General features: G+C 34.2%; 1 protein-coding gene across 2 annotated transcripts; it reads right to left on the minus strand.

The window, feature by feature from the left end:
- Positions 1–840: 840 nt before the first annotated feature.
- On the minus strand, positions 841–4,163 carry LOC117340858. 2 transcript variants are annotated; one of them, XM_033902631.1, is made up of 3 exons: positions 4,030–4,163; positions 2,248–2,652; positions 841–1,035 (listed from the first exon to the last, which is right to left on the minus strand). In XM_033902631.1, exons 1-2 carry the CDS (start codon positions 4,070–4,072, stop codon positions 2,255–2,257), a joined length of 441 nt encoding a protein of 146 aa, XP_033758522.1. In that variant the 5' UTR covers positions 4,073–4,163; the 3' UTR covers positions 841–1,035; positions 2,248–2,254. The 2 variants fall into 2 exon arrangements, with proteins under 2 accessions (XP_033758522.1, XP_033758521.1); XM_033902630.1 differs by having other exon boundaries at positions 845–1,035; positions 2,252–2,652.
- Between the last annotated feature and the right edge of the window lie 8,886 nt (positions 4,164–13,049).

Below are 13,049 nucleotides of genomic sequence, written 5' to 3' on the forward strand. Positions count from 1 at the left end.
TGAGAATTTGTTTGCTTAGTTTTTTTTAAAGAAACCATTTCTGTAATTGGCAATTCTTTTTAGTTCTATCGATGAAGATACATAATGAATTTTTGGTGATAGGTAGATTCATTATACATATACATTATGTATATCTACATTTCCGGGGTTTGGTCGTTATATAAGCATTGAACTGTTTTTGTATGCTATTTATGATCTATTTAAATGCCAGAGCTTTGCATGTAAACAACCTAATGTGCGTTATTTTCACAGCAAAATCTTTCATTTTCACTGCTGATCGCTGCAGTGAAAATATAACTTTTATTAATTTGATAAATTTCTTTATTGCATTTTTGCGAGTGAAATATACAAATTTATCAAACTAGTCAAACTTATATTTTCACTGCAGCGATGAGCAGTGAAAATATAAGATTTTGCAGTAAAAATATAAGTTTTCCGTTTTTGATCAATGAGTGCGGACCTTTGTATTCACCTCTTTGAAACTTGCCGAGTTTTCCAATCGAACCGGAGATAGATAAATTGGCTATATCAATTTAAAAAAAAGATCTATTAAAGAATATGCTGCCTTCGAAGAGGGCGTCAAAAGCCCCTTATAAACCAATCTGTTTTCAAAATGTTCGTTTGGTGTTCTACTTCCTTTATTTTGCCCTATTGTACTTGCAATATTTTAAATTGGTATATATTCATATATTCAGAGGTTAAAAAGGGAGATATGTGTATGTTCCCCACTCACCTCTGGTAGTGGGTTTTCTTGGGTGTTTTTTTTTACAGATTATTACACGTGTCACGAGCAAACAGTTACTTCTTGTCTATGCTTTAAAAGACAATAAACATCCAATCAAAATTCAACAAAATTGATTTTATTTGTAATGACCTGCGGGTGCCATCAGATGAACAAGTATACTTAATTTAGCATATGAAATGTAAATACAGGAAATGACGTCATGGAGAATAAACTTCCGGGCATTATTCCTCTAGTTTATAATGGAGGTGATGAGAAAATAAGCTTTAGGACACATCAATTTATAGAACCATCTGAAAAGATACAAGGAAAGAAAATAGTTAATAATTATTTTTTCTTTGTTTTCATGGTAAATACTCAAATGTGATTGGTCGAAAAATTCTTTTCATTCTTCTATGAAAGAAATTCCGAGAATGACGCGAAAACTGTGACGTCACAATACGACAATTGACGTTGCGTATTTAGTTGAGAAAAATAATCCCATTTAAAACCAGACAAATTGTACATACAACATTTTATGAATTAGAAAATAATTTTCAAAAAATAATTATAAGCGTTGATGTCATCTATTTTTTAGTTTCATCGGGGTATGAAACAAATTTTGTTTGCAAACTTCTGTAAGAATCCGCTACCATCAATGCTTAATTGAATAAAAAGTCCTGTATTTTATCAAAACAGATTTTGATTGTGATAATTCTACTGCGATGATTTTATTTTAATTCTTTGTCTTCACCCGAGTGTATTGTTAAGATGTTCCAGTATTTTCGCCATATTTAAGCATTGAAATGGAAGCAGTTTAATACTTATATATACCACTATAATTAACGGAATTCAAGTTTTCCCGACATTATTGGCTGTAAGCCTTTTAACAGCTTTGACATGTTGTTCCGCGTAAAAAATAGTTCATAAGATAATAGCAAACCAGACATGAAAAATCAATGTAATTCATAAATCTAATGTGACTTAATATTATGAAAATACAAAATATAGACTGTCCGTCTAGTTTTTCAAAAGGAAAAGGTTATTTGATAGTTTTTCTGCAACTGCGGTGTTCTTCATTAAGCGCATTTTTAATACGCCGGTTAGCAGTATATGAGATATGATAATGCTTAACTACTGTTGGTAAGGTCGTATAGTGACAATGACATAGAGTGGTAAATACTGTATCATAACTTTCCTAGCAAATAAATGTAATGAATACAACAATAAACTTTAACGTCCAGTAGGAGATCTGATGTTTATTTAATTCAAAGTATTATATCAATATTTCTAATTGGCTGATGTTACAACTATATGTATGTAAGTAGGTGTTTTGTTTCAACTTGTAAAAAAACCTCTCACAACCTTGTAACATTATTTATGATTAAGCAAGATCGCATCCATATATACGTATATATCATTTACTGCGTCATCACTAATATATCTCGTGTTGTAAATAATGTTTGAAGATGAAATAATTATAAGTTATAATATGAAAATGAACTGTACAAAAAAAAAGTACGTACTTACTATCTATTTTTTAGCGGCTAAAGAGTTCGCTAGTAGTTTTTCCCGGATACCATCAAAGCAGCAAAGACCATTTGGCTGACATTTAAGGAAGGTTGGCATGCCGTATTTTTCGGTCGATCTTTTCATACATTTCATACCCATCATTCTGTTACAGTCGGCCATCATGATTCCAGCGATTCCCTCACCCATGACGAAATCTCCTGCTTCACAGAATGTTCTCACGTGCAGCATGTTCTGGAAGAATGATCCCTTGCCTGTTTTGTTTATCATGTTCATCATCACGCGTGTTCTCAAGAGGTTTTTCATGTCCATTCCCCCTGCAGCTCCGGCAGCCCCCATCGCCATCATACCTCGGCCCATTCCAGCCCCACCCACACCCGGAGCCATTTGGGCGTTTGCGTCTATAATAGGACAATAACAATAGATATAATTTCATCATAAATAGAACGGCTGAACCGTAACACAATGGAAATAAACCTGTGACAGTCATTTACGTCATAAATACAAGTACGAAAATAAAGAAGGGTAAAGAAACAGCAATAGTCAGAGCCCCAACAAAACAAAATCTATCTTAAATGAGGCGAATAAATTGAAAAGGGTAGGTGTTTTGTTATAATCGACGATACGTACTGTATACTATATATGTACATTTGTATTTCAGTGAGAAAAAGACAACTTCAAAATTTAAAATTTGTAAATTATCAGAAAAATAGGATAAATAAGTTTCGTTTATAGATATTTTATTAAATTATTGATTACTGAATGCAAATAAAAACAACATTTTTATCAATATTAATATGCACCAGTACGAATATGATAAAGTTGTCTTCGGCAGGTACAAGTGTAAGAGGCGAATGCGAATTACGGCAATAATACCACTTTGTGCGCATGCGTTACGGACCGCTTCATCGCTAACTATCCAGGGAGAATAACACGGAATCATATTTAGAATTGTCTTTCTTTACATCTATATAATATATCACTTAGAATTGATATATCAAAAAATTAATTCTTATTGATCTCAGTAGAAATATATTTCAAATTTTCTTTTCTGTAATATCTGTGTTATCGCGGAGCTGACTCTCTATATACATCTAATAATAATGTTTATTTGTGTCATTAACAAAATCAATTAAGAAAATAAATATTGTAAAGAAAGGAAATCATTTTTTAACTTCAGAGTTTACAACTGGACGCTATTATATACCAAGGGTGAAAGGTCGAATTAAACAATTTGAAAAAGTAGCGCTTATCTTCCATAAGACTTATGACTCAAATGCTCATTTTTTGTTGGATTTTGTTTCCTGGCTAGGATTAATTTCTTAATAAAAAAAAAAAATCAAATTGTGACACAAACGACAAAAACGGTGTTGGTCGGAACGACAAGAAACTGTATGTTTTCGCAATGCTACAACTTCAAAAACAATAGCTTAATATCTTAATCATAAGGAGGTAAGTGTTCAAAATAAATTATCTATATGAAAGGGGTATTATCATGGGTTTTCAAATTCATTGAATATGTTACGACAAAATTAAAAAGATTCCATCTTCTTTTTAAAATTAATAAATAAAAAGCAATGAATATTATCAAAATGCTGGAATATTTTTCTTATAATTTTGGATATATATTTTTTTCATCTAAAATACTTTTTCATACCTAAGAATTAAAAATGAGTAAACATATACTTTTACATTTAAACTATTCAGATGTCTAAAACACAATTTTTAATAGATACTTATCGAAATATTAAGATTTTGTGAAATATCAAAATACTTACAGAGGATTCCTGAAACAATGACTAAAAGAATTAACTCCCTCATGTTTTCGGCGTATGGCGTGGGTGATCAGCGAGGCGATATGTTTTCTGGAGGACTGACAGCGCCAGACAGCCGACCTCGCCTTTTATATGACCAACGATGACGCATATCACCGTCCGTGGACTGACGACATAAACCTCATGGTCACACATCACACAACAGGTCCTGCACGGCAAGCGAGATATTAATTAAACAATTAATTAGGGACATAGGAAGAGGACAAACAGAGGGTAAATCTTTTGTAGTCAAGTGTGTTGCTTATATAATGACACCATCTTCTTTTGGTATATATTAAACTGCTATTACTATTTCATGATCTACACATTAAATTAAGAATTGTGAGAAGATATGGCATGAACTTTCTAAAAGTATTAAAATTAATCAGTATATGCGTTGATGTTGAAAAATAATCTTAAGCATGAAATAAGTAGAAATTACCCCTAAACGGACCTCACACGAGCAAATGTTAATCACGTACCGGCCACCACCATCAACGCAACTGAAAGACCTGTCAAAAAGGACTTTTCAAATATAAAGATGACGATGACTACCCAAAACTGTTAATAAATAACGTTAGCATTTATGTGATATAAATGGCCATTTGGTTTGTCCACTACCTGGCACTTCGGTCACGTAGTAGGGGAAAATGTGTTACGGCTATCTGTCAACCTATTTGTAATATAGCATAGTTATTCCTCTGATATAGCAATACATGTGTGTGTGTGTGTGTGTTTTTTTCTCGTGTGGCATTATCGTTTAAATTAATATCATATAAGTATGATATATATTGTTGCTTTGTACGACTGGTTGTTGTTTGTAATGTTTGTAATAAATATATAATTGCAGTCAAAGTCATGATTTTCGGTATTGTCCAATTTGATACATCCTTAAGCTTTAAGAAGCGTGCGAATGCCATTCAATACATATCGTGGGTTAGATGCAATATATCATACAGTTGATTTGTCCTTCTATGGCTTGTCAATGATGCTAAGGGATTGATGTGGCGTTACCTAGGCGACGTATGTAACCCAAAATAGGTCGAACGAAATGGGGCAGTTGCTTCAGTGAGGTAGCACTATAATGTCGGTATCAATTTCGCGTTTTCACAAGGGGAAAATTATGAACTTGCCGCAGCCTCCGAAAACACACGAACATTCACAACAAACATGCATCCAGCACACAGGGGAGGCAGTCCTTAAATGATTATAGCTGTTGTATAGGACGTAAAACAGTACTTAACCAATCTACCAATCGAATGAAATGTCAATATTTATATTCCAATACGATATTTCAAAATAGAATAAACCAATTTGTATACCAACGTCTTATATAAAAGTTAAGATAACACTTAAATTTGTATATTGTGCAAAACCTCGCTCGAAATTACATTATGAATAAAAGTAATAGACTCCGGATTCATTAATCCAGTCAAAATTAATACGAAGTTGCTGAATAAGCTTTCCTAAAAAGAAAAAAAACAACAACAAAAAACAACAACAACAACAACAAAACAAAAAACAAAAAACAAAAACAAAAAACAAAAAACAAAAATAAATCCCTCTGCAGCTAGTTGATACTGTTCTTGTTATGTACAAACTATGACAGGATTTGATCCTTGGTACATTGGTAGGCGTGATATCTTGACCTCAGGCGTAGTCCATTAACTGTCATAATGGATAAGAACCAAGATGTAAAACAGTGTAAGCCTAGGATGACTTGAAAACAAAAATCTTTTTGTCATCCACGAGATATCACCTTGAGCAAAATTGGTCTTAAGACTACCAAGAACTTCGACAAGGCCCTAACTGGTGTCAGGGAATGCTATTTCTAAAATTCGTGTTGCTTGATACTCTAAAACTCGAAAAAAGTCTGATTTCAAAAATAAGCCTATCCCGAAAATAAGCCAGCTGTTTTGTCGAGCAAAACTTAATTTAAAATTACGCATTGTTTGAAAATAAGCCTTTCTTAAAAATAAAATACAACATATAATGTGCGAAGTTCTGGTTCGGAAATATAGCCTGTGTTCATTGTTATTCTAATGCATTTGTTTTTACCAAAGTGCAACAAATTCATGTGGATGGCACATTTGACATCGGTGTGTATTTAGGAAGTTGATACTTCACGGGCCGCAGGAACTCTGGACTTGTCGTCATAATTTAGCATATTGTACAAACTGATCTGTATTGAATCATTTAACATATAAACTGCGTCACAAGTTGGCCTCATTTGAAAATAGTCCTGTCCTCAAAATAAACAGATATTTCGTTACTAAACCGTGTCTTACTTTAGGGTTTTTAAGGTATTCCTCTGATGGTAATTTTAATTGGGTTGTCTTTCACTATGAAAATAAAATTTCGACGTGGTAAGATAAATTCTCAGCTAAGTTAATTATTTTTTTCTCGGACAGTCTCTTGTTAATAATTGTTTGTCCGTGTTTAATTAATTCTTTTTTTTTTATGGCACGTGGAGTACAAATTACTACACATCAGTAGCGTGGAGACGCCTTTCTGTACTTAAGATTACTATTTATCAAAAAGACAGTTTCTCAGCGAATTCAGCAAAGCGCGTCACAAACTAAACAACCTCATATTACTATTGGTTTTGAAATATTTACAGCATTTTAGGATAAGGGACACATCTAAGGCCAACTCTAAATCTAACTTACTTTTATAACGCAGATTTTTAGTACCTCTATGTGTAACCATGGAGTATATGCTTGCATATAGCATAATATAGTTATAAACATAGTATACTCACTTAAATAATTTATAAAGAATATTTTTACAATTCTGGCACTTGTTATTAATATCGCGGTGTTGAGCATCTGAATGCCAAAACTATTCACTACAGGAAAGAATTATGCAAAACGAAAGCTATGTTAAGAATTTGGTTTTACTTTAAACACTCGCTGGTTTGATCCTTCTCAACAATTAAGTGGCTGCCTTACACGACCCATAGCACTATTCATCGAAAAATGTGGTATCAGGCAATGACAACTAGTCAACAACGATGTGGTGTCCTTTACAAATTCAACTGAGTGAGGTGATACTATGACAACCCATACAATAATTGCCAGCACATTTACGCAAGGATTCTTCAAAGAAATGCCATCTCCAGCATCATTAAACAGATTCTTTAATACCAGGCCACGTGTGAAAGTCGTTATAAGTTGACATATTATGGCAGTTTGTTTCATAGTCAGTCTATTTCATCTACACACATTACTCAGTCCGTTTATACATGTAGGTAAAACAGACACTTTCTATTTCTGGACTCGCCACATGTAAACAATCACGATTGCCCATGTGTCTTTGATGACAGTTAATGACTACACTGTCCCGGATAAACAAACCCGAGTTAGAATTTCGTTCATACGTCGGCAGTCATGTGTTGGCTTGGTATTTCAGTCTGGCAGTAGCTTTCCTAAAATAGTTTTTTATGCATTGTGTGTGATTATCTGACGAAGCGTGTCTCGATCTCTAAGCCCTGTAGTTATAAAATCCGTGACAGATCTCAGTTTACCTATCATGAATTTTCCATTTCTACATAGTAACATACCTGCTTCTGCAATGTCCTATATGTTTTGATATTTAACGACTTGCTCCCAATTTCAAGATTCCCATGATAGACTTCCACTGCTAACAGATTGACATACAACACAGAATTTCTAGAGGTGCGGTTTGATGAAACTCACCAAATTTTTTTTTTTATAAATAATCGACTTCATGGTTTATACATGTATGTCAGGTAAGTTGATAAAGCAGACGTCCCCTGTCGGAACACCTGGGGCCTGTAGTCATGAAACCATTCTCATACTCAAGCAGGAAATTTGTGCTCGATCAAACTTTTTTTAAACTCGCTGAAACAATAAAATAGGAATTTAAAAAGAAAAATTTAAAGATAGAAAGTAATTTATCATTTGGTGTCATCCGAAATTCCTTCAAATCATTAAAAAAAATTTAAATATCAGATTTATCACAATAATAATTTGAGTCTGAGCACAAAGTGTGTATTTAAGCATGAGTACGGGCCGGAATCTAGGTCATATTCTTAAAAATATATATTTTTATCACATTTTGCTTTCGCTTTAACGATTCTGGATTTGAAAATTTATGAATTTAATGAATTGCAATTTCCGTTATTTTGCTGTTTGTCAACAATAAACCCACTTGGAACAAATGTCCTTCAAGCGGTATGTAAGAAAAAGTAGGCGGGATTGTGATTTGCCACTCTACAATCGGTCAAACGTTTCGTTCTCATTCGTAATTTTAAAAAGCAATGAAAAAAGCTGTGACGATCAATTTCCTGTTGAATTGATCTGCATCAGATTCGTGCCTGGAGTTTGTATTCAATATATTTTCAGTTGCTGACATAAATTTGCTGTTTAAAAGAGGCTGACCTGTATTATATATTAACTCTATGTTATATAACCTTTGTCGTGTATTAGGTACATGTATCATATATTACGATGACTTTACTTTGACCCTTTTGTAGATATATTTTGTTCCTCGATTATACCGGCGACATCAGGGGACTATAGGTCTCCTCTCCGTCCATCTTGCGTAAAGCCCTAGTTTGTCAGCGCTTTAGCAGCTTCATTCCTTGAGGGATTTCGATTAAACTTCTCACAATGATAAAGAATCATAACAACTCGGACAAGTTTGAGTTTAAGGGTTTTCGGGTCACGGTCAAGGTCACTGCTACTATCTTAGCGTGGGGACAGTTTGGGACATGTAAGTCTTTCGCAATACCCAGTATTCGTGATCTAATGATATTAAAGGGAGACGACATCGCCGACAGTACATTACTTGTCACAAACATATATCCAATGACATCCACGGTATGATATATCTAATTAGCATGAACAAATAAAAAGATAGTAACAGAATGGTCTAGTCTTGCTTTCAATCGAGCATAATTACTCTTTGTCGGATAGGTAGCATCTTTAGATAAATAATTAAATAAATATCTTCTTCTCTGGATGAAACCATTACCAGAAACATAAATATATCCAATGGCATCCATGGTATGAAAAATTTAATTAGCATGAACAAATACAAAAATAGTAACAGTGCAATATAATACCTTACATTATATACAAAATACAGAGGCAGAGCAATTGATGATTAACCTTCTTCAAATTGAAAACGTCAAACTTTTGTAGGGTGGTAATAGCGTAAAGCATGCAATTGTGTTCGTGGTATAAAATATACAATATTCTAGTCTTTTTTTCAATCGAGCACAATTACTCTTTGTCGGATAGGTAGCATCTTTTGATAAATAAATAAATAAATAAATATCTTCTTTTCTGGATGAAGCTATTACCAGAAACATAAATAAGCCAGATGGACGGACGGACGGATCGACGCAAGTCTGCACGGATGGCAAAATCGTCATACATCCTGTTCTGAAGTGAAGTTTCACAGAGCACCGTTCAACTCAAATCAGTCTCGCCTGCATGCGACATTTATAATCCAGTCAAATAAACAATAACTAGAAATGTACGATGTTTTTATTTTGTTTTTATGTTTATTCTGATATTGTTGCTGACTTTTAATAGAGACATGTATTTCTGCTAGGCTCTTTCTCCAATGGTATATTGTGAAGAAGCGCCGTTAGGTGTCATTCAATGTCTCTATATATAGATATGCCCTGACAAAGTATCGGTAGGTGTGATACAGAAATCGGCTTTCCTGTCATCATAAATTATATTTGATAAGCGCAGTCTAGATAATGTACCATTACTGCCATTAGTATACCTGAATCGGGCGTGGAATAAAGGTGTTATTTGCCTAGGTGAATATTGGTACGTAGTTAGGTGTGTATTCGAGTTGGCGGCGCACAAAGGATATTGAATATTCATAAAAATAAGGTATTGCGTCTATAAAACTTTATGAACATTTAATGCGGGGATTTAATTACCTATGTCGGTAGTATTTAAATATAGCACAAAAATAAACACCAAACAAATATCAACACGTACAAACAAATATAAAGATGAGTTTCCTGTACACGTGTACAATGTTTACAAGATGCGGTCGCCCGATATTTAATAATATTTAATATACTCAACATACTAGCTTCATGACTTTTAAAAACTTTATATAATTAACTGTACCATATACACATTTAACATGACTGAACAGATCATATCAATTTATCGAGAATATTTATCTGAAATGCTCTTCACTACTCGAAATGATCAGCAAAAAGATCAATATTCTATATTACATGAACTTTACTGCTGTAAATCATTTGTAATTCATGTGGAAGGGGGCCGCGGTGGCCGAGTGGTTAAGGTGTCCCGACACTTTATCACTAGCCCTCCACCTCTGGGTTGCGAGTTCGAAACCTACATGGGGCAGTTGCCAGGTACTGACCGTAGGCCGGTGGTTTTTATCTGGGTACTCCGGCTTTCCTTCACCTCCAAACCTGGCACGTCCTTAAATGACCCTGGCTGTTAATAGGACGTTAAGCAAAAACAAACCAAACCAAATTCATGTGGGATTTATTTTCGTGTTAAAACGCAAGGAGAGTTGTCGCGAATTTAAATCCTTCGCGAGTATTTGTACGAAAATGATTCCTTTGGCTACCAAGCTGTCTGCGGAATTAAAGTCATTTCTCGATCAGCGTTCACGGAATGATGCATTCGCGAATATGCCGAAAGAAGTAAGTTGTCGAGATAAGATATTCAAGAAATTTAAGTTCATAACATGCTATATGGAAGCTACTCGGACATTGGCACTGTCAATAAAATATGTTCTTTGTGATAATGACGAAGCAAAGAGCTATAAAAATATAGTTGTTGACAACTAATACAAAAGAAGGATTTCTGATAAATACTATATTTGCATTCGGCCATTACAATCCCCATGTACGTACACAAGTTCCTACATCAATAATACGGAGCGATATAAGCCAATGTTTTCGGCGGTGAACGGTTTACCGTGTCGCGGCTCTGCCGCAGGGGAAATGACTCCTCTAACAGTTGTCACCTATTTGATCAAGGTACTACTCACATCGACTACTTTTATCTGTTTCTTGGACAATATCTTGTACATATGTACATAAAGGACAAAAAACATACAAAGGCGTATACAAACATCAATATGGCCATGAACGCAAGTCGCCTTATCTAGGTCAAATCGATCGTTACAAACACGCCGATACGATTTCAGGAAAAGTACACTCGTAACTAACTTCATATTTATTTTGTGAAATTGTATGACTAGCGTATCGCATTCAATTCAAAATAATTGTTATAAAAAACGCTATTATACCTATATACTTAAATAGGAGCACTAAAATCGTGAGCAAATCAAAACATAATAAGAGCAAAGATGAAATGGCGAAAACTTATTGAAAGTGATGAACAGAAAACCTGCTATTGGGCCTATCATAATTTATCGAAATACTTTCAGCGCGAAAATCGATAAAGAAATATTACCGTTAAAAATGTAGTACAGTATTTCAATATTGTTTTCAAACGTCTGTTAAGCAAACTCTTTTCTTGTGATAAATGTATATTTTATTATGACGGTTGACAGCTACGCCCTATGTATTACTGAAGCACTATAAGATTTTGATTGCCCATTGTACTGGTACCCTTGTCAATAATCAGACAAGGCGTACTGAGGACAGTAATACATACTATTAGTGTAAAAGTTCGCCGTAGCATTATGTTTTCTGTCACTCATCTCACGGAACATTCTTCTGAGGCTTAGTTGTTAGCGTCACGGATTATCTCTCCGTAAGCTTGGCGTCAAAGTTTTGATGGGGCGCCTGGCAGGAACCTTCTCCTTAAATTCTAACACTGTTTCTCTTACTATGAAGTTTGCTATCGAAAAACTAACACAACCTTAACCTGGTTATTGTATATATGATACGATTAACTAAACATATTTACCTTTCCTGTATAAAATTTGTCGGGACAGGTTAGCGAATTAATATCATTTGGCATGACTTGTCAATCATTGTTTTGTATTTTGTGGTTGTTTTACCGTTTAAGTGATCATTCCGTTCTTGGTATTATCATTATAATAAGGACATCATGTTGTTCAGTTTGTGTCCTCGTATGTTGATGAATGGGAATCTATTGATTTTGTTTACAATTTTAAACAATGAGAGATAACAATAAGTCTACATTATCCTCCTATTGTGTTACATCAGTCACGATGGTGTTGATTTGACCTTTGAACTCAACATCAAGCATAAACGTTTACCTCGCAATATATATTTAACATACGATAATGGATGTGATATTCATTTAAGCTTTGCTCAAATATAATTTTGGCAAACATCCCCTGAATATATTCTATTGATGATAATTATGCAAAATACAGTGCACAAGTCCGGCTTCGTAAATTGCAGTATCAAAATAGCGGTATTCATATTAAGCATTTTCGAAATCAATAAAGCATTGGTCTAGCACTATATGCAAGCCTCAATCATATATAATGACTATCGACATACAAAAAATATAGTTATATTTCCTGCTCATCTTGCTGTCTCGTGTAGTATTCAATTATCGTGGAGGGCTAGTGATAAAGTGTCGAGACACCTTAACCACTCGGCCACCGCCGCCCCTTCATAACAATATCAATACCTGGTTTTATATGACAAGACTTAAAGTGGTAGAGCAAAATCTTTTATTCACTACCTCAAACCGTATGCAAAAGTCACATTGATAGAGCTACCGAGTCCTGAGGCGCTGTTTTCGCTGTGCTACACCTGTTGGGACTCACAGAATTTCAGGAAATAGTTTGACCAACCATTGTTTTAGCAATACACTTAAAAAGAACAAAATGTAGATTTATCTCTAAAAGATGATTCGATGGGCAATTTGAGTTCATGCTTTGCTCCATTTGATAGGATTGGTATTTAAAATGAGTTTGTTTACAAGAATAACTCTACTCTACTTGTCTGCTTTCATCTATCATCATTTCAGAATCCGTCAGATATAGCCTAATGGTTATTATGT

The sequence above is a fragment of the Pecten maximus genome, chromosome 13, assembly GCF_902652985.1.
Source record: "Pecten maximus chromosome 13, xPecMax1.1, whole genome shotgun sequence".
In the NCBI taxonomy this organism is placed as follows: Eukaryota; Metazoa; Mollusca; class Bivalvia; order Pectinida; family Pectinidae; genus Pecten; species Pecten maximus.